Genomic DNA, 22,401 nt, shown 5'->3' on the forward strand with positions numbered 1-22,401 from the left:
GGCAAGCCACCTGCCTCTTCCCTACTGTTATTTTTGTGAAGGGGCACTAGGTTTGTGTTTCCCCAGTCATCTGGAACTACACCTGTTGGGGATTGGTTAATTAGTTCTGTAAATGGTGTTGCCAGCACATGCCTAATTTACTCGCATTCATCCCATCTGTCCCTATTGATCCATGTTTCATTTTGAAAGTTCCATTAGGACATTTTCCTCTGCAAATGGACTTGTCTAGCTTCTGTCCATTTGCATTCCTGACAACGCAGGCAATGCCAAGCCCTATCTCTTATCAACTGATGTTTGTGGAGGTTTAAAATACAAACTCAGTTGAGTTCTGGTATTTTTGTGGGGATATCGGGTCTGGATTTCTTGACACATTCTTATAATTTTAATTGTTTCAGTTATTGAAATACCTGTTTAAAATGTGCTTCCCTGTCCCTCTTTAGAATGTCTGTTTTTTTTTGTTTGTGATGAGTAAGACAGAAAAAAATGTACAACACGCATAAGTATAATATGTATGTGAACTCCTCCTTTGCTCCTGTGATGTTTTCTCTTTATACATATGTAAATAATTAAGCTTGCTGTTTATCTCGGAAGTATCCAAGTGACTGTTTTGGTACAGTGAGAAGAGATTTTACTCTGAGGGATGTACAATAGAACGATCCAACAGAATCCAATAGAAAATCCAGTGTTTTCTTGGCCTACTTATGGGCTGTCACTTTACTTGAACACAACTTAAATGTAAATCTCTGGAGGATCTGGCATCTTTCCAGGTGTGGGGAATGTGCTCAGTCTATGCTTCCCAGCCTAGAATGATGATTGTGGCATGGAATTCCATCCATGGAAGGATGGGTAGCTTTGTCGGTCTTTTCTTCCATGTAGTAAAATAACAAAGGAGGTAGGAGGGGTATGTAGGGTTGTACCTTTTTATTGGACCAACAAATAGTTGATATGCAAACCTCTCATTGTTCATAATCAGGTATGGCAGAAATGGAGAAACAGAGGATATTATATACAGTTTTGTAGAGCGATCGGGTTACAGTGGATATGGGGAGGAAGAGAGATGTGATAAGGATCCTGGCAGAAAAATTGGCATTAAAAGGGGTGGGGGGTGTAACAAGGGGGAAAAGGTGGTGTGTGTATCTCTAATCCAATCCTTGAGTTTGGGTGAAGTATATGTTCATTTGATTCCTGTGATGCGTGCACTCGCCTATTGTTCTGCTAGGTGTGTGTATGCGCAGACACTGATATAGAAGTATTTGTTGAGAAGGTATATGAATTTCAGTTCCCATTTTCTTTCTTTCTTGTGTTTCAGAATTGTCCCTTTAGCATCAGTACAGAAAGGTCAGAGATGGAGTGACCTAGTTGTAAGAAATATGCTTCTATTGGTTTTATCTCACTGTTTGTGTTGCATTTATTCTCTTGTGCAATGTTTGTTTTGTTTCACTCACGTATTGGGACATTTTCTCTATTGAATATAGTAGCCTACACTGCATTCTAGCATTGGCAAGTGTATGTCCCGTGGAGTTTGAACTGGTGGGTTGCGGATAGTGTCCACCGTAGAAATATTCTTACATGTTTTGCATCTTGGACTGTTGCAAGGATATGTACTTTGTGTTTTTTTTGTCTTGCTCTCCAGGGGGGTAGTTTGTTTTTAATTATTACACTGGGTAGGTTCAAGGGAACTGTTTATATGAAAGGAGAGATGGTGGTGAGAAAAAATACTTTTCAGGGCGTTGTGTGTGTGTGTGTGTGTGTGTGTGTGTGTGTACTAGTGATGTACCGGGTACCTGGAAATTACCCGGTACCTGGCCATATTAAAATACCCGGAACCGGCCCAGGGACCTGGTGCCAGGTATTTCCGTCTTGCTCTGCTCCCTCGGTCCTCCTCTTGGAGAACAGCCAAAGTTCTGAGGAAGATCATGTGACCAGGCAGGCACTAGATTTAATTGGTTCACTGCAAGAGAGGGTAGGGCTCAAAAAGGTGATGCTGTTTCAGAAGGGGAAGGGGATGTGACTTTATATATGGTTGCTATAGGAACAACATGATGATTTTTTTTAATGCTACAAGTATTTTCTCATAGTACAGAACTGATTTATTAAAAAAAACAAAAAAACAACACGTAGGATAGTGCTTGAACTGCAGCTTTAACTCCTGCAAAGTCCACCTATGCCTCTTAACCCTTTGTCAGAGGAAATGGATTCCTTTTGCTGCCAGAGACTTTGGCAGCAAAAGGGTTTTAACTTTCCACCTTGAATATTTGGCATCCGTTTTTTTTCTCTTGCTGTTCAGCACATGAGACTTTGTCCCGAATTAGTCAACAAAGAATGATTTGTGGCCCTGCCTGATCTCGCTGCAGAGACAGACAATATTTGATATGGACTAATATCTGGTCTGGATCTTGCCTTTTTTAGTTTGTATCTTCTGACCAGGTTTAACACTAACCCTAGGATTCATGAAGCCTAATCCGGTAGTACCAGATGAAAAAAAAAAAAAGAAAATAATTTTTATTTTAATCTTTTTAAAGAGGATTATCATGTGCAGCAGCGGTGCGCAAACTGTGGGGCGCGCCCCTTTGGGGTGGCGCAAGATTATGTAGATTAACGTGCTGCTTGCAGGGAAACCTGGGGGCGGGCAGAGCTGTGCACGGGCAGAGCTGTGCACGGGCGGCCAGAAGCTCCGTGCTAAAAAAAAGCCGAGTCCGCTGGGACGGTTTCGGAGTTTGCCTCCCAGTGGGCGTTAGGCGGGGTGCTCTGCTCGGTATCCCCCATCATGGGTTCTTTTGAGTTAACCCTTCTTTTTTAATATATTTGTTTGACTGGTTTTTCTTTGTTCTACTTGGCAACAAGTAGAATTGCTGTTTAACTGAATTTTGCCGGCGAAGTATTAAACCAGATCAAAATAGGCTGCTTCTATGTGTCTGTGTCTTGCAGAGGGGGCGGGGCTTCTCTCTGCACACACAGCCCCTCCTTCTCTTCCTGTCTGCTTCCCGCACCAGTTTTCAGCAGCTTGGGGGTGGGAGGGGGGGGGGTTTGGATTGAGTGTGTGTGTGTGTGTGTGTGTGTGGGGGGGGGGGGGATTGTGTGTGTGGGGGGGGGGATTGTGTGTGTGGGGGGGGATTGTGTGTGTGTGGAGGGATTGTGTGTGTGTGTGGAGGGATTGTTTGTGTGTGGGGGGGGATTGTGTGTGTGTGTGGGGGGATTGTGTGTGTGTGTGTGTGGGGGGGGGGGGGATTGAGTGTGTGTGGGGAGGGGATTGAGTGTGTGTGGGGGGGATTGAGTGTGTGTGGGGGGGGGGATTGAGTGTGTGTGTGGGGGGGATTGAGTGTGTGTGTGTGTGTGTGTGTGTGTGTGTGGGGGGGGGGGGGATTGAGTGTGTGTGTGTGGGGGGGATTGAGTGTGTGGGGGGGGGTTGAGTGTGTGTGTGTGGGGGGGGGGATTAAGTGTGTGTGTGGGGGGGGGGGTTGAGTGTGTGTGTGTGTGGGGGGGGGTTGAGTGTGTGTGTGTGTGGGGGGGGGTTGAGTGTGTGTGTGTGGGGGGGATTGAGTGTGTGTGTGTGTGGGGGGGGATTGAGTGTGTGTGTGTGTGTGTGTGTGTGTGTGTGTGTGTGGGGGGGATTGAGTGTGTGTGTGTGTGGGGGGGGGGATTGAGTGTGTGTGTGTGGGGGGGGGGGATTGAGTGTGTGTGTGTGTGTGGGGGGGGGGATTGAGTGTGTGTGTGGGGGGGGATTGAGTGTGTGTGTGGGGGGGGATTGAGTGTGTGTGTGGGGGGGGATTGAGTGTGTGTGTGGGGGGGGATTGAGTGTGTGTGTGGGGGGGGGATTGAGTGTGTGTGTGGGGGGGGGATTGAGTGTGTGTGTGTGTGTGGGGGGGGATTGAGTGTGTGTGTGTGTGTGTGTGTGTGTGTGTGTGTGTGTGGGGGGGGGGATTGTGTGTGTGTGTGTGTGGGGGGGGATTGAGTGTGTGTGTGTGTGGGGGGGGCGATTGTGTGTGTGTGTGTGGGGGGATTGAGTGTGTGTGTGTGGGGGGGATTGAGTGTGTGTGGGGGGATTGAGTGTGTGTGTGTGTGTGTGGATTGTGTGTGTGTGGAGGGATTGTGTGTGTGTGTGGAGGGATTGTGTGTGTGAGTGGAGGGATTGTGTGTGTGTGTGGGGGATTGTGTGTGTGTGTGGGGGGGGATTGTGTGTGTGTGTGGGGGGGGATTGTGTGTGTGTGGGGGGGGATTGTGTGTGTGTGTGGGGGGATTGTGTGTGTGTGTGGGGGGATTGTGTGTGTGTGGGGGGATTGTGTGTGTGTGTGGGGGGGGGGAATTGAGTGTGTGTGGGGAGGGGATTGAGTGTGTGGGGGGGATTGAGTGTGTGTGGGGGGGGGATTGAGTGTGTGTGTGGGGGGGATTGAGTGTGTGTGTGTGTGTGTGTGTGTGTGGGGGGGGGGATTGAGTGTGTGTGGGGGGGGGGGTTGAGTGTGTGTGTGTGTGGGGGGGGGATTAAGTGTGTGTGTGGGGGGGGGTTGAGTGTGTGTGTGTGTGTGTGGGGGGGGGTTGAGTGTGTGTGTGTGGGGGGGGGGTTGAGTGTGTGTGTGTGGGGGGGATTGAGTGTGTGTGTGTGTGTGGGGGGGGGGGATTGAGTGTGTGTGTGTGTGTGTGTGTGTGTGTGTGTGGGGGGGGGGGATTGAGTGTGTGTGTGTGTGGGGGGGGATTGAGTGTGTGTGTGTGTGTGGGGGGGGGATTGAGTGTGTGTGTGGGGGGGGGATTGAGTGTGTGTGTGGGGGGGGGATTGAGTGTGTGTGTGGGGGGGGGGATTGAGTGTGTGTGTGGGGGGGGATTGAGTGTGTGTGTGTGGGGGGGGATTGAGTGTGTGTGTGTGTGTGTGTGTGTGTGGGGATTGTGTGTGGGGGGGGGGGATTGAGTGTGTGTGGGGGGGGGATTGAGTGTGTGTGTGTGTGTGGGGGGGGGGGATTGTGTGTGTGTGTGGGGGGGGGGATTGAGTGTGTGTGTGTGTGGGGGGCGATTGTGTGTGTGTGTGTGGGGGGATTGAGTGTGTGTGTGTGGGGGGGATTGAGTGTGTGTGGGGGGATTGAGTGTGTGTGTGTGTGGGGGGATTGAGTGTGTGTGTGTGTGTGGGGGGGGGATTGAGTGTGTGTGTGTGGGGGGGGATTGAGTGTGTGTGTGTGGGGGGGGATTGAGTGTGTGTGTGTGGGGGGGGGATTGAGTGTGTGTGTGTGTGGGGGGGGGATTGAGTGTGTGTGGGGGGGGGGGATTGAGTGTGTGTGTGTGTGTGGGGGGGGATTGAGTGTGTGTGTGGGGATTGAGTGAGTGTGTGTGGGGGGGGGGATTGAGTGTGTGTGTGTGTGGGGGGATTGAGTGTGTGTGTGTATGTGTGTGTGTGTGGGGGGGGATTGTGTGTGTGTGTGTGTGTGTGTGTGTGTGTGGGGGGGGGGATTGAGTGTGTGTGATTGTGTGTGTGGGGGGGGGGGGGATTGTGTGTGGGGGGGGGATTGTGTGTGCGTGTGGGGGGACTGTGTGTGCGTGTGGGGGGATTGTGTGTGCGTGTGGGGGGACTGTGTGTGTGTGTGTGTGTGTGGGGGGGGGATTGTGTGTGTGTGTGGGGGGGGGATTGTGTGTGTGTGTGGGGGGGGGATTGTGTGTGTGTGTGGGGGGGGGATTGTGTGTGTGTGTGGGGGGGGGGATTGTGTGTGTGTGTGGGGGGGGGATTGTGTGTGTGTGTGTGTGGGGGGGGGATTGTGTGTGTGTGGGGGGGGGATTGTGTGTGTGTGTGGGGATTGTGGGGATTGTGTGTGTGGGGGGGATTGTGTGTGGGGGGATTGTGTGTGTGTGTGTGTGGGGGGGGGGGATTGTGTGTGTGTATGGGGGGTTGTGTGTGGGGGGGATTGTGTGTGGGGGGGGGATTGTGTGTGTGTGTGTGTGTGTGGGGGGGGGGTATTGTGTGTGTGGGGGGATTGTGTGTGTGTGTGTGTGGGTGGAGTGTGTGTGTGTGTGTGTGTGTGTGTGTGTGTGTGTGTGTGTGTGTGTGTGTGTGTGTGGGTGGATTGTGTGTGTGTGTGTGGGGGGGGATTGTGTGTGTGTGTGTGGGGGGGTTGTGTGTGTGTGGGGGGGTTGTGTGTGTGTGGGGGGGTTGTGTGTGTGTGGGGGGGGGGGTTGTGTGTGTGTGGGGGGGGGGTTGTGTGTGTGTGTGTGGGGGGGGGGTTGTGTGTGTGTGGGGGGATTGTGTGTGTGTGGGGGGATTGTGTGTGTGTGTGGGGGGGGGGATTGTGTGTGGGGGGTATTGAGTGTGTGTGTGTGGGGGGTATTGAGTGTGTGTGTGTGGGGGGTATTGAGTGTGTGTGTGTGGGGGGTATTGAGTGTGTGTGTGTGTGGGGGGGATTGAGTGTGTGTGTGTGTGTGTGTGGGGGGGATTGAGTGTGTGTGTGTGTGTGGGGGGGATTGAGTGTGTGTGTGTGTGGGGGGGGGATTGAGTGTGTGTGTGTGTGGGGGGGGGATTGAGTGTGTGTGGGGGGGGGGATTGAGTGTGTGTGTGGGGGGGATTGAGTGTGTGTGTGTGGGGGGGATTGAGTGTGTGTGTGTGTGTGTGGGGGGGGGGGATTGAGTGTGTGTGTGTGTGTGTGTGTGTGGGGGGGGGATTGAGTGTGTGTGTGTGTGTGTGTGTGTGTGTGTGTGTGGGGGGGGGGGGGGATTGAGTGTGTGTGTGGGGGGGGGGATTGAGTGTGTGTGTGTGTGTGGTGATTGATTGAGAGAGTGTGTGTTGTAATGCAGTGGTGCGCAAACTGGGGGGGCAATGATGCGCAAGATTATTTAGGGGGGCGAAGGCGGCGTGTGACGAAAACTGGGTGCGCGGGCCGGCAGACGCTGTGCGCAGGAGGACGCAAAAGCTGTGCGCGAGGGGCGGCCAAGAAGATGTGCACGGACGGGCAGCCGAAGATGTGTGCGGGTGGCTGAACAGGATAGTGCAGGTGGTGGCAACGTGATGGTGTGAGCGCATGCGCAGGGGCTTCGGAGGTACGGGGAGGAGCACTCCCGAGCACGGTGAAGTCAAACGCTCCTCCTTCGGTGTCTGCCCTGCAATAGCGCTGTGTTCCTGCTCTCCTCCGCTGGCAACCTGCTTCGCTGCGATCCTCTGCAACTGAAAGGGTCGGCTGCCATTATATCAATCATACTATGAATGTACAGAATTAATAAAAAAGAAAGTGAAAACACAACATTGAAAACGGAAAAAAATAAATAATACTGTAGGTAGGAGTTTGGATGACAATGGGGATAGCAAGACAAAAAGCATGGAGGGGAAGGAAGAAAAAAAAGGGGAGAGGGAAGGGAGGTAGCAAAGAGGTGGATGAATGCCCCCCCAAAGGATTGCCTTTGTGCACGTACGCTCTCCCAAGCTTGGCGCTTGGGGAGACAAACAAAATTGACTTTGAAGTGCGCTCAGCAGCAGTCAATACACACACACACACACAGCCACACACAAACACACACAAATAGCCCCGATCCACGCTTGCAAAATTATGCAGGACACCCTGTGCTCATGCTTGGAGAGTTGGTGATGTCACCGCTCTCAGCGGCAGCGTGGACGCAGCCTAATTTTGCAAGCGCGAGCTGTTGAAATATGTAAGTATTTAAACATATTTGGATTTATATTGTATACCGTTTAATAAAAGGTTTTTTTTCCATGTGATTTTGATTACATCAGGCAGGGAGGGCCCGAGAAATTTTATGGATGAAAAGGGGGGCTCGGCATAAAAAGTTTGCTCACCCCTGATTTGTACAGCATACCTGTGAGTACGTGACCTGCATACAGGAGAAAGGTTACTACACAGCGCTCTAACTGGCCCACTTTTCACCTTCGCAAAGTTAATTAACAATATCTCCCCTCAATCTGTCCCCATATACCATCTGTCACAGCACACTTGAGAGCACCTGAGTTATATATGCAGCCAGTGTTAATACACGCGACTTCTCTAGCCAACTCCCCTTTCTCCTCCGTAAGGTACCTTCAATGTGTTAATATTAACCACTTACTCAATTACAATCATGTCTATCTGCTTCCACACCCAAGACATATGCAAAAACATGTAATTAATAAATATCGGCCATGGTCTCTGGTCCCTGTTTTATTATAGAAAACAAACTATGCACTTAACACACATCTGTTGTAGCAAAATGTGTCCGAAAATGTAGATACTCTGTACAAAGCGTGCACAGTTTATTCAGAGCCCAAATAGCTCTCTCTATTGATCACAGAAAAATATTATAAGAACATAGTTACAATAAATGCAGACCAGTTTCTTAAAGTAAAAGGATAGAACAACCCAAAATCTCTATTCAATACATTACCATATGTCCTAGGTCTTTCCCAGAGAAGTCACTGGAGTAGAAGATGAAAATTCACGTGTCTAATCCCAAAACACACCTTGTTGAATTCTAACATATTAAAAAGTAGTACCTTTTATTCTACCTTCCCTTCATTGAAAACACTATGACGTAAATCAGCTACTTGATTGACATTTATGATTTGAGAAGAAAAAAAACTCGTCTCGTAATGTTTAAAGTCTGGACTGAATATATAAAAGGCCTCATAACGTAATTTCTCTAATACTTAGACACCATTTTCACGATTGTATCTGTGTACTTCACATACACGCCTGTGTATAAAATTTGACAGCCTAATGTCCTATTTTTTTTCATGAGCCATTTGTCTTAAGCACCACTTACCATGTTGTGTGTGTGTGTTATGATTTGATTAGTCTTCTTGCCACCATGCCAAATATGTACCTGTTCGTATTCTGAATAGATGTCATCACATGATGGCCTTATTTGTAATAAAGTCCTCCCAGGTGGTGACCCGATTGTGACCTCTCTCTGTAATGCACAAGTGATTATTCAAGAATGTTAAAGTTTTCTTTGAAGCCGACAGCCCAGGACCTGGCTATCCTTTATAGCCTTCTAAACTACACATTTCAATTTAGTGGGCCATGTGTGATGGCCCTCTTTTGTCGGTCAGCACAGACCCAAGAAGGGTCTTGATCTGTCAAACCCAAGATCTTTTATTTTTAAGACTAACCACATCTACTCCTGAAGCACCAGATTGATTAAAATACTGTACTTAATATTCCCCATCATTTTCATTACAAGGACAGATAAGGGTAAGTGGTTTCATTTCTTTGTGGCTCTAAGAATGAAATACACATAGTACTATAGCAGTCTTATCTTTTATGTATTTACCAAGCAGTGCTACTCCATGAGACACTTTCCAGCACCACTTGGTAAATATGAACCTTTCCTACCCATGTAAGAGGATGAGCTGGAGGGGTAAGATTGTGTTTTTAGCTGATGAAGGACGTGTTTCCAAAAAATTGATAGAATCCAGAGACTTGATGCTCTGACTCTGTTTTACTTGGTGGTAATGTACTACTGTATTTTGATGTATGAAGCTGTTGATCTAAAAATGTGTTGCTTTTAATGAATCTTTGAGGTGATTCAAGTGTGACTTGTGTATTTCCAGGAGTGTGCTTCTCTATTGATGTGGTACGGGTCGCCATGCCTCTTTGTTAAATAACAAAGACGATTAACATGTTTTAGTTAGACTGGGAATGCGGTTTCCAGAACCTTCTCCTCCTCCTTCTCCTCCTTCTCCTCCTTCTCCTCCTTCTTCTCCTCCTTCTTCTCCTCTTTCTCCTCCCTCTCCTTCTCCTTCTCATTCCTTTATTTGTAGTGGCATGATTCGGTGTTTGCTGTGAGGTACATTTGTGTTCCAGAAGTATGCTGTAACAGGGACATATCCCTGTTTAAATAAAGCTGCCTCAGAGCTCTGAGAATCCAGCAGAGAGAGTTAATTGCATCCACTCAATTAACTAGTCTCCACCTGGACTAATGAGAGCTCTGTAAAAAGCCTTGAGAGACACAGAAGTTTCTTAGCTCACATTTGGGCTGACATAAGGAGAAGGACTGCAGAGATTTCCTTAGCCCACAACTGGGCTGCCCTGAGGAAAAAATGTCTTGATCCACATAGGACTGTATGCTACAGCAAGACAAGGGAACAAGACCTCTATACCTGGACGCGGACATTTCCATAGCACACAAGGGTGCTGACCCAGGAGAGCAGAGAGGCCTACTACCCTACAGCTACAACAACAGAAACCGATAAGAGACCTGTCTGTCTGGGGTTGTAATCCGCTTAGCTACCCACCCAGTTAAAGATGGCTGGAGTAAAGGTTTAGATATTCTCCAAAGCGGAGTAGGACTTTATTTTGTTTATTTTGAATGTTTTGCCTTGTTAAAGGAACAGGCGCAATAAAGCCAGGATTTAATTTCACCTAATCGGTCTCCATTAAATATACATCTGCACACATCTCTTACACTTTGCACTGAATGTGCAGTCTTACAAATGATGGTCTATTTAAGAGAAGGAATCCTTTTATTTTTTTTGTATGCAAGCAGCAGACGGTCATCATTTGCTTTAATGAACTGGCACTTTGTACAGGGGCGGGCAGGTTTTTGCATCCTCCTTGTTATCAGATTTATTCACACCTCCTGCAGGCTTTGCCATCAGTTATGCAAGTGCCTCGAGTAGGTACAGAGATCAGGGCAGTGTACAGGCATACCCCGCATTAATGTACGCAATGGGACCCAAGCATGTATGTAAAGCGAAAATGTACTTAAAGTGAAGCACTACCTTTTCCCCACTTATCGATGCATGTACTGTACTGCAATTGTTATATCCGTGCATAACTGATGTAAATAAGGCATTTGTAACAGGCTCTATAGTCTCCCCGCTTGCGCACAGCTTCGGTACAGGTAGGGAGCCGGTATTGCTGTTCAGGACGTGCTGACAGGCGCATGCGCGAGCTGCTGTTTGCCTATTGGGCGGTATGTCCTTACTCGCGATTGTACTTAAAGTGAGTGTCCTTAAACCGGGGTATGCCTGTAGACCACAGTACTTTACAAACCATTCTTGGATTAAAAAAATATATATATTTAACCATACTTGTTCTAATCTGATTTTTGATAAAGGCGCCAGGAACGTAATTTTAACATCGTATTAGTCCAGGTTTGCTCTACTGTATATATTGTATGGTCTCTTGTAAAACGAAAAGTACAGCAGTGGGAGCTATATAAATAAAGATATACATGCATGTTATCATTACCTCTACTAAATCAGCCCCAAGCTGTATATGCCAAAGTTCTTTGCTTAATGCAGCAATGTCAGTGCTAGATACAGTTGTTTCTGCAATTTCGTCCCTGTAATCTCTAGTGCTCAGTTGAAATAGGGGCCTATTCTAACATGCATACCATAGTTTTACTCTCCCGCAATCACATTTTCAGCTCTATCAAACTTCCCAACAACACTGTCTGTCTTTATTTATATAGCGCCATTAATGTACATAGCGCTTCACTGTAGTAATACATGTGACAATCATATAAATAACAAATAATACAAATAACAGGTCATGGGAATAAGTGCTTCAGACATAAAAGTAAAATTTCGGAAGAGGTGTCCCTGCTCCGAAGAGCTTACAACTAATTGGTATGTAGGAAGTACGTACAGAGACAGTAGGAGGGCGTTCTGGTAAGTGCGTCTGCAGGGGCCAAGCTTTGTGTATCATGTGTATAGTATTAGCCATGATGCTACACATATGCTTCCTTAGGCAGGTGGATGTGAAAGTTGGATAGAGCGGGTGCTAGTCGGGTATTGAGGGGAAGGGCATTCCAGAGGTGTGGGGCATCAGTGAGAGGTTTAAGGCAGGAGAGGGCTTTAGATACAAAGGGGGTAGAGAGAAGACATCCTTGACCAGAACGCAAGAGTCGGGATGATGCATAGTGAGAAATTAAGGCTGAAATGTAGGGAGGGGCAGAAGAGTGTAAAGCTTTAAAAGTGAGAAGGATAATTGAGTGCGAGATGCAGGATTTGATAAGAACAGAGGAGAGAGATTTCAGCAGGGGAGACACAGACAGATTTTGGAAAAAGTAGAGTGATTCTGGCAGCAGCGTTTAGGATAGATTGTAGGTGAGGCAGGAAGGCCGGACAGCAGGAGGTTACAGTAATTGAGACGGGAGAGAATGAGGGCCTGAGTCAGGGTTTTAGCAGTCGAGCAACAGAGGAAAGGGCGTATCTTTGTAATATTGCGGTGGAAAAAGCGACAGGTTTTAGAAATGTTTTGAATGTGAGAGGAGAATATGAGAGCGGAGTCGAGTGTGACCCATAGGCAGCGTGCTTGGGCTACTGGGTGGATTATAGTACTTCCAACAGTAATGTGGAAGGAAGTAGTAGGGCCAGGTTTTGGAGGAAGTATGAGGTGCTCTGTTTTTGCCTTGTTAAGTTTAAGGCGGCGGAGGACCACCCAGGATGATATCGCAGAGAGACATTCAGAAACTTTGGTCTGTACAGCAGGTGTAAGGCCAGGGGTTGAAAAGTAAATTTTATTAGTTAAGGCTTGTTCTATATAGGACCTTTACCTTATTGCCATCTACATTGGGTATCCCTAAGTTGGCAGCATCTCAAAATTATTAACAATATAATAAAAAAACATATTTAGCTCTGGTGTTGCACTGTTGAAAGTAAAGATTGTAATTGTCACAGATTAGCCTGACTGTATATTTTCTAATGGTATGGCTTAGTGTGTGTGTGTGTGTGTGTGTGTGTGTGTGTGTGTGTATACGCATACGCGCGCACACACGCACCAGTGGAGTATAGTTTACTGCCAGTGGAAATCACTGTTGAGACTGAACTCATTCACTACTTGGTATTGCATTAGATCACAAATTACATCCCCAAAGTTCCATTCTGTTCTCCACAGTAATGTTATGTAATGTAAAGAAGGAAATGTAATGTTGATTGTTCCAACAATGTATTATGGTTCAGCAACTTCTGTTCACTAATGTAACTAGTCTTCCTTCCAAAGTATTTGTGATGGAGTGGCCTTGTAGGCGAGGTCGGTAAAGAGTCCACACACTGTACTTGTGTGGAAACAATCCTTCTGGTGGGTTACTTCACATGATTAAACAGAAAGTTAGCTACACCATCTCTTTTAAGGCAACATAAAACCATAAACAGAAAAGCATACTCCATGTTGGGGAAACTGACTAAAGAGAACAGGCCCTGACTAACCAACTGGTTAGCTAGGCTAATTACTAGTTGAAACAGAACATAGTACATCTGTAATCAACATAAATTCGTATCTGAGGTGCTGGGAACCCATCCCGGGAGTTTCCAGGTAATGCCTCTGGGAACTGTTATGCCTTGCAGTTAGGTCAACCCTGCTTATTTGGCAGACTGTAGAATTCGGGTTCTGTGCCCTTGCATGTTTGTTCAGCTTCTTAGAGCTTCCTTGTCGGCTTCCAAGCTGTCCTTGTCGGCCTGGGAACCATTCCAACCCACGTCCTTGCAGGCCTGGGGAAAGACTCGGCTCTGTCAGGCTGCCGACTACATTTTAAATTCCTTGCAATCAGGAGTTTACTTGAAACAGCTCAGACCTGGCACTAGTACTCTCGCAGTATTATAAACTCTCTCCTTTTATTATTGGGCGAATAATCTGAGATTTCAAATTTTGAGTAATTTCATTGTCTATTTCCTAACTTTTAATACTATGATCTTGAACTGTAGTGTTCAATAGTCTTCTTTTTATTTTTTTAAGTCCACACACCATATTAATTCAGACTTAATAGAACCACGTCTGTGATGTGATTCCAGTAGCACATAGTTTGTGCTATTGTTTGCAAAACTATGAATCTCATTCTTCTGCCAGTCGGGCTTAGTCACTGAATGATAGTGACCTGTCCAAAATCCCAAAGGTAATGGGTGACTGAGGAGTTGAACATGTGACCTTGAGATTGTTTTTGCTTTTTTTTTTTTTTTTTCTCCAGCTTTTGGAGTGAGTGTTTGGAAAGGACAGCCACTGGGATAGGAACGGACATACTATATTCTTTGCAGTAAGAACTCCGTAGTTTAAGTGATGCTCAACAAGCTGGTTCAGCTCTGTCACTCTGTACTGTGGTATCAGTGTCAGATACACTAGATATATATGGTGTTGTCTGCAGCTATAACTGATGCAGTGTGTGAGATCTTCTGATTGGACCTGGCATCTTTCTCTTCTGTCTTCACAGCTACCACGGAAACTCTGGGGAGGTTGGCTGCTACGTAGCTCCACGACCGCTCGACAAGGACAATAACTACTTTGAGGTGAATCTTTCTCTAGAGCACCACTTGAATCTTTAATCTGTTCATTGTCAATGGGTTTCAGATTAGGGCATATCGGCATCTTCTTTACTGGACAAGGGCACATTGTACTGCATAGTATACTGTTTTGTCATGAGCTGCAGGCTTGTGCACTGAAGTAGATCTTCTAGACAAAACATATGATGATGTATGTGCTTGTATACTGACTGAGTACTTATTTTATGTTCAGGAGCAGACAAGTGCTAGAAGTTCTGAAGCAGTGCAGGATTTAATGTAGTAAATTCCTACCTGCCATGTGATGAGCAATGCTGTACATAATTTAGTTCTAATATAGACTATACTGTGAATGCAGTGCTTTTCAGTACATCTATAGAAGTAAATCCCTACCTGAAGACCTTCGCGTAAGAGATGGGTTTTATGAGGGGTGAGATGCGCTGCAGTTCAGTGTATTGAGAAGGGAGTTATGCTCTGGCTGTCACTGTAGGTGTCTATTGTGGACCGGGGTGTGCGTGGAACAATCGCGGTGGGCTTAGTGCCACAATATTACAGTCTGGACCATCAGCCAGGATGGCTGCCGGACTCCGTGGCTTACCATGCGGATGATGGCAAGTAAGTACTTTAACAGGCAACGGATTGCACTTAATGGTTAGCTAAACCAGATGGGTTCTTTTTGGATATTGAATGTGAAAGTCAAAAAAATTGTAATTTTTTTTTTTGGATAAATACATTTCCTACTGTTGTAGCCTTTCCGCACAAGTCAACAGTATTAGACGTCTCTAAATTTACTGCGTGGACCCGAGGAATAATGGTTGTTTATCTGGTTTCTTCCAGCGTAGTGATATTATGCAGTCCAGATTTACATGTGTGTGTGTGTGTGTGTGTGTGTGTGTGTGTGTGTGTCTCTCAACATGAAGTAAGACAAATGGAGAAGAGTATTATACAACTCTTTAAGTCTCAACAAATATATTTGACAACTGTGAAATTTTCTTGGAAATTCATTTCCTGACAGATGTATGAAAGCAGTGAGAGTTTATGTATGGTCAGCGTATTAATGCTGTACTATAACCAAGTACCTCAGATTCAGAGTAAGGCAGTGTATTGCAGGACCCTCTGCTGCTGAATCACTTAAGAGCAGGAAGTAGCATAATGCAGGGCATTATATTGTAGGAAGCTATTGTGGCAGGTAACCATTATCTCTCCCTCTCAGGCTGTACAATGGGCGAGCTAAAGGGCGGCAGTTTGGGACAAAGTGCAGTTCGGGCGACCGGATTGGATGTGGTATTGAACCCAGCTCCTTCCATGTGCAGACAGCTCAGATTTTCTTCACCAAGAACGGCAAGAGGGTGAGAGGAAACAAAACCCCAACTACCTGACCCACCTCTTCGACTCTCTTTTTGGGCTATGTTTCTCTGCCTCTCTGAAACGTCCATTAGTGAGTGTTTTGCCGTAATATGGAAGCACTTTATGTATATTGGTCTCTTGCTGCAGGTGGGCAACACTGTGATGCCCCTGTCTCCCGACGGTCTGTTCCCAGCAGTGGGGATGCACTCCCTGGGTGAGGAAGTGCGCCTTCATCTGAATGCAGAACTCTGTAACGAGGAAGATGACAGCGTTATGATGGTGGACAGCTACGAGGACGAATGGGGAAGGCTGCATGATGTGAGAGTGTGTGGCACGGTAAGGAATGGGAGGATGTGAAAACACTGGGGAAATCTAAGAAGGAAAAAACAAAATCAGTTGCTTATGGAACCATTAGCTGCTTATATTTGCATGCTTGTAGTGTATCAGCTGGTCTCTACTCTCTTATGGGAGAAGGAGTGGCTCAGTGAGTAAAGACACTGACTGGCAGTGAGTTTGAAGCAGGGCAACCTGGGCAAGTCACCTTATCGCCATGTCTGTACATTAAGAAAAAGCTCTTCCAAATAGTCTGTTTCATACACGACGTAATGCCTGAGACAGACCAAATGCCCATGTTCCAGACAATGTTGAGCTCTGTGTACCGATCTCTGTCCCCCACCGTCTTTTGTCTTATCTGCTTGTGTGTCTCTTTCTACTTCCTCAATCTCATGTTGGTCTTCTGTCTGTGATCTCTTTCCTCAGCTCTTGGAGTATGTGGGGAAAGGCAAAAGTATAATAGACGTGGGGCTGGCACAGGCTCGTCGCTGTCTCAGCACGCGGAGTCATTATTTCGAAGTGGAGATCGTGGACCCGGGGGAGAAGTGCTACATCGCACTGGGGCTGGCAAGAAAGGTATGAATATGTCACTGGGGGGGATTTTCCATTCCCCTCATTCCCAGTGTAACTGTATTGTTGCGTTTATCTGTGTGGCTGCTTAATGGTGCAGTCACACTGTGTGTGCACACATGCGCGTGTGTTTGGTCTCAATAACCTTTTCTACTATGTTTGCATTTTGTAAAATCTATTTGCCTTCTGTTAATAATTTAAGGGTACATTCTCTTTTCTTTGACCACATTTATTTGTATAAATTGCATTCACTTCGCCCACTTTCTGCTCGATCACATACTCCCATCTTGAAATTGTGCAGTGCTTTTCTGTTTCGCAGAAAATGTTTTATCAAAATTTGTATTTAGCAATCATCCATAATCGGTGCCTTTTCGGGAACTGCTCTAACCAGAGCAATATGTAACATATGTTGTTGCATTTGTTAATGTGCTGTTTGCAGTTAAGCTTTTGGTCTTGTACTTGGAAAGATAGTACACATCTTAAATTGTTCAGTAAATGTTATGTGGGGGAGTGCTTTCTCACTGCAACTCCCACACAGATTTCTGAGGCTGCACCTTTAACACAGGTTTTTGGACCTATGTTTGCAAACCAATACAGGCATATCCCGCATTAACGTACGCAATGGGTCCAGAGCATGTATGTAAAGCGCAAATGTACTTAAAGTGAAGCACTACCTTTTTTCCCACTTATCGATGCATGTACTGTACTGCAATCGTCATATACGTGCATAACTGATGTAAATAATGCATTCGTACCTAATGGATGAGAGCTGCTCATAAAACAGGTGTTTAAATAATGACAGCCGTTTACAAGTGTCCCCATAAACATGAACTTGTCTCCAAATTAGGAAGATATTCAATGTTCAATTTATATGAAGAAACGTCCAGATCTAGATTTTCAACTCACCATGAAATGTATGTGGTTGAGCTCTTTAATACATAAGATTGACATTTAAAAACAACAAACCAAAAAAACACTCCTGAACAATGAATGCAGAAATATTTTATCAAGGCTCGCACACGTCGTGGACCTTTTAGGGGTTTGTGCTGCAGGGTATTTCTATTTGAATATGTGGACACTTACCAGTGACTCCCCCATACCAGAGATTGGCACAATTAGGGTAACAGTATTTAAAAAGCTGACCTACCAAAATGGTATTATTTACTGGGGATTAATCTACTTTGGACACATGGGGCTATTCATTAAACTGCAGTAGTAACGATCAGGGAATTATTGCATGGAAACTCCCATTCAAGTCATGGGATTTATATATAATAATTTTTTATTTTTTGTAATGTTTATTAATTAATCTTTCTCAGGATTACCCAAAAAACAGGCACCCAGGCTGGAGCCGTGGTTCTGTTGCCTATCATGCAGGTATGAAGCATTTGGGGGAGGGGGGGGGGGGCTTGAGAGGTGTGTGTGTGTGTGTGTTTTATATAGGAGATAGTGATTAAGGGTGTGTAAGATATATGCATGTAGAGGTCTGTGTGGAACATGCATAGATGGATAGGAGATGCATGTATCTAAATTGTACATGAGTGTGTTTGAAGTAGATGGTAGGTCCATTTGTGTTTGGTACAATAGAAACGTGCATGAATGTGTAAGGTGTGTGAAAAGTTACACTCAGGAAATGAATTGATTGGAGCTGTATATGAAGGGGATGGATAGGCAGTGGAAGAATAGGAGGTGCATATGTGTAAAGTAGGTACATAGAAGAAGTGTGTGATGAGTAGTTACTTCTGGAAAGTGCATGATGGAGGAAAAGGTTACATGCAGGTCTATGTGGTAGAAGCTTAATATGGGAGCACTAGGTACTTCCAGGAGGTGTGAGGAGAACTGTACATGCAGGTGATAGGTTGGAGGGGCATGCGGTTGGGTAACAGATGCGTGTGGGAGGTTGCATGAGCTGGATGACTGGGAGTTTGAAGCTGTGTTGGAGAAATAGTAGGAGCTGTTACATGGAGGTGGAAAGGTAGGAGGTGTCTATGGTAGCAATAGATGCTTGCAGGAGATTGATGTTTGAAGAGGCACATGTGTGAAGAGTGGTGGTTTGAGCTGTTATCTTGACTTACTTCCCACAGATGATGGGAAGATATTTCATGGCAGCGGGGTGGGGGATCCTTTTGGGCCACGCTGCTATAAGGGAGACATCATGGGGTGTGGAATCATGTTTCCACGGGACTACATTCTTGACAGTGAAGGTATGAACCACAGATAAGTATGTAAGGGCCATTACGTGTGGCAGGTACCGGTGAGATACTAAAAGCTTAGCAAAGGAGTGTGTTATGGTGGTCTGGGTTCTTGACTCTTCCCAACTTCTCCTTTTCGAAGGGGAAAGCGACGACAGCTGTGACATGAAGGAACTGAGGCTCCAGCCACGTGGGGTGAGGAATGTAATGTATCTCCGTCGGGAACAGCAGCAGGAAGAGGAGGGAGAGGAAGAGGATGAGGACGAGGAAGAAGAGGACATGGAGAGAGAGCACGAGGGCAGGAAAGTGGTGGTAAGTGCTTAAGAATAATAATGACATTATGAGCCATATTTATTAAACAGTGGTACTCCACAATGCACCTTTCAGTAAGTATGGAAATTTTTGGCCCATTTGAGTGACTTTGCCGTAACGCGTCTTCCAGCCCTGAAAGTGCTTGTTGAGGGAAGTGTGCACTCATGTGACTTCATGGATACTGCCTGCACCTGAGCCGGTGCTGCTATTAGTATATAAAGTTAATGCAGGGAAGGTAGAACATAACGGCACTCCAGAGGACTTGATATAATAAAATGAAAAATGTATTACAAAAGTGATAAAGGTTCAAACTTTGGATCGAGACGTCGATCACATTTGTCACTTTATTATGTCCAGTCCTCTGGAGTACCATTACCTTTCCTGGATGAACTTAATATATAAAGATGTGGTTGTTCATTTTATTAATTGCTTCTACTCGCCAACCTTAATCTCTGCCACATGGTTTCCACAGCATTTCAGATACTTTACTCTTCTACATTTTGCAGGTCTGCTGTAGTTCTGTTTGCATTATAGATCTGTTCAGGAAATGATCTGAATGGAAAGTACTCGGGCCCAGATTAACTAAGCTCGGTTAACCTACAGGTTTTACTCCCGTAAAAAGCATGGCTTTATTTAACCCCCATTATTTTAATGATATTACAGATGAGCTCCTTGCAACCTCAATTGTATGCATCCTATTTTTACTGTATTGAGTATGACGGGACTGAGGAGCCAAAGATGGGATCTCTGTAATTGCTTTTGTGTCCCCTTAGGTTTTCTTCACCCGGAATGGCAAGATAATAGGGAAGAAGGAATCGGTGCTGCCTCTAGGTGGTTTCTACCCGACCATCGGAATGCTTAGCAGTGGTGAGAAGGTGAAGGTGGACTTAAACCCATTAAGTGGGTGAAGATAATGACACCAGAGTGGGGAGCACACTGCATCCCTTTGCCATCTCGTTCCCTTACACCGACTCCCCAGTCATGCACGATTTGCACGTGGGCTTGTGATAGTGCTTCTTCGTATCTGGAAACATGTCTCTGCCCCCTGCCTGTGAATGTGAGCTCAGTATCGCTCCATGCCTGTAAGTGTTGGCAAAGCAGGAGACATAATGGAACTGGAAACAAGAGAGAACTTGGGGGAGCCAGGCAATTCTAGAGGTCTTCATTTGTGCAAGTGGTTGGTCTGACTTTTCTCAAAGGAATCAAATAAAGTCCTGTGGTCAATAGATAATTCTAAAGCAGAAGCCACAGTGCTGTGTATGACAATCTTACCCAAACTTATCCAACGTCCTGTGGCACGTCAAATGGTGCCCACTATCCAATTAATCTTCACCTTCAAAAGCCTCTTGGTGGACCATGCAACAATAAATCACTTTGGCTAACGCCAACCTTTTTTGAAGGTCCACCTGAGTGAATCCTGAATTGTTAATGCTTCATTTGGCAAAGTGTTTTTAAGACTAGCATGCAGCCAGCTAGAGTGTAGAGAGAACTGCAAGAACGTGTCCCGTAGCCAGGAAAAGGTTGCATTGCTATTCAGAAGTATTTTAATTAAACAAAAAAATACCCATATGTATTTAAGTGTCTACACTACTATACTGCTCCTTCTCCATATCTATGTTCCTACCCTGGTCCCCTCACAAACATTGCCCTTCGACTACTTTCATCCATCCAATGCTGTTGGAAGCTGTTCATTTTCACTGCTCTCCTGTTGCACATTATTTGTTTCACCCCACATGCAGCGCTTTTACTGGCAGCATTCATTTCCTCCATATACTGTACCATCACAGAATAAAAACACACCTGGCTGCTCCCTCTTAAGTAGCACTCTTAACGTTTACTTCCTCCCACAAAAGGCACTCTTACTTAATGGTCTCCCTCTCCATAATGCTCTCCCATCTTTCCTTGGCCTCGTTTTAGAAGTTCAATTACATGGATAGTGTTTTCAGAACCAAAAAGAAAGCAACCAAAGCTGTCAAATATTGTACTACAAGTTCTAAAGCAGTCTTAAAAGGCTATAGTAATGAAGAGCTCAGTGTCTCATGACGGCATCTCATGCTATAGTTTTATTTTAAAGCTGGATTGGGGGACATGTTTTATGTAGGATGATAATGTATTTCACATTTAATGCTGTTTTACTGTGCACTTTTTTAATGTTTCACATTTTACTGCTAGATTTAGATATTTTCAGGTCTTTTCTCAGGAATAGGTTGATACTGGCTATCAACACGCAGAACAGTTTCCATTATCACCTCTAGTTTACAGAAGGAAAGCTCATGTCATAGTATTTTGTGATACTGTGCAAGCATTACCATCCTCTTGAAATTTGAGATGTTTAGTTATATTCCAGTATATAACATGAGTTACGTTTGCTTATCTCCAAGTTTGCTGCCAATACTGTATTATGTACTGGGTATGGAACATTCCCCATGGATATTACTAAACCAATGTTAATTTTGCGAGCCCTTCAATTTGTATGAATATATTGGAAATTTGTATTCTTCAGGATTTTGGGGACTGATGACATTTTTTTTTCCCCCTCCTGTTATGTATTGCTCAGAGTAATTCCATATAACTATGACACATGGACAGTAATACTGGTTGCTGCATACACTGCATTAACCGAAAAGTCCATTGCTTCTTTAGAAAGGGTGGAGAAATGTTAATAATAAACTTGCTGAACACGTTTCAATGGTTGTCCAACCATAAAGGCCTACTCAAGCTTACTATAGGCCTACTCAAACTTGTGAATGTGCAATGCAAGAGGCTTCTAAGTATGATTTGGATTTAATTTATCTAGCGGATATTAAAATAAAACACTTTGAGTGGATTAGGCATGAAATACATAAGAGGTTGTATTTTATGTCAATCCCCTCCACTGTGAAAATTGGGCCATGAAATGTGTCAGGAATGCAGCTTTCTTGGCCTACTGTGTGTCTGCATATGAAATGTAGAACGGGGATCTTCGTTGTAAAGTTAGAAGCAGCTGTCTAACTCTGGTTCTAGGAAACGACTGATTTGTTTCTGTATTGTAACGTCAATCTTTGAACCTGTTCCTCAAGTGCTGAATTCACTGCTATTAAAGTGCTTATAGTCAGAGCAAATATGTTAATGCAAGTAGTCAAAGGTCAGTATCAGGAAGTGTGAGTCGATGCTGGTATTTTCCAACACTAAAACCACCTGGGATCATGAGAACTCTTGTTTCCTTTCTCTCTGTCTTGCGCTTCTGCCACCCATTTTCCTCCATGCGCCTCTGGCCATCTTTCCACCAAATTGTACTAGAACATGGGCCGATGTCTGTACATAATCAATATACATGTTTATATACATATATTAAAGACACAGATCTCTATTTATATGGTGTGTCCTGGGAGTTTCTATGTTCTCTTGTTGATGACTCATTTGGAGTATTGCTGCATAACCCCAATCTCTTCAGCACAGCAGCAGATAATAACTCTGTAAAAACACGCCGTGTAG

At 45.2% G+C, this 22,401-nt stretch overlaps 1 protein-coding gene across 2 annotated transcripts in view; it reads left to right on the forward strand.

The window, feature by feature from the left end:
- The window catches only part of SPRYD3 (SPRY domain containing 3), a 23,376-nt gene extending 1,096 nt beyond the window's left edge, over positions 1-22,280 (forward strand). For both annotated transcript variants that reach the window (XM_075591839.1, XM_075591838.1), the window contains exons 3-11: positions 14,107-14,182; positions 14,664-14,788; positions 15,387-15,522; positions 15,668-15,856; positions 16,280-16,429; positions 17,743-17,800; positions 18,508-18,627; positions 18,758-18,927; positions 19,701-22,280. In XM_075591839.1, the coding sequence (XP_075447954.1) occupies positions 14,107-14,182; positions 14,664-14,788; positions 15,387-15,522; positions 15,668-15,856; positions 16,280-16,429; positions 17,743-17,800; positions 18,508-18,627; positions 18,758-18,927; positions 19,701-19,835 (1,159 nt within the window). In that variant the 3' untranslated portion in view covers positions 19,836-22,280. The remainder of the gene's footprint in view (positions 1-14,106; positions 14,183-14,663; positions 14,789-15,386; positions 15,523-15,667; positions 15,857-16,279; positions 16,430-17,742; positions 17,801-18,507; positions 18,628-18,757; positions 18,928-19,700) is intronic.
- The last annotated feature ends 121 nt before the right edge of the window (positions 22,281-22,401 follow it).

The sequence above is a fragment of the Ascaphus truei genome, chromosome 3 (assembly GCF_040206685.1).
Source record: "Ascaphus truei isolate aAscTru1 chromosome 3, aAscTru1.hap1, whole genome shotgun sequence".
Lineage (NCBI taxonomy): Eukaryota > Metazoa > Chordata > Amphibia > Anura > Ascaphidae > Ascaphus > Ascaphus truei.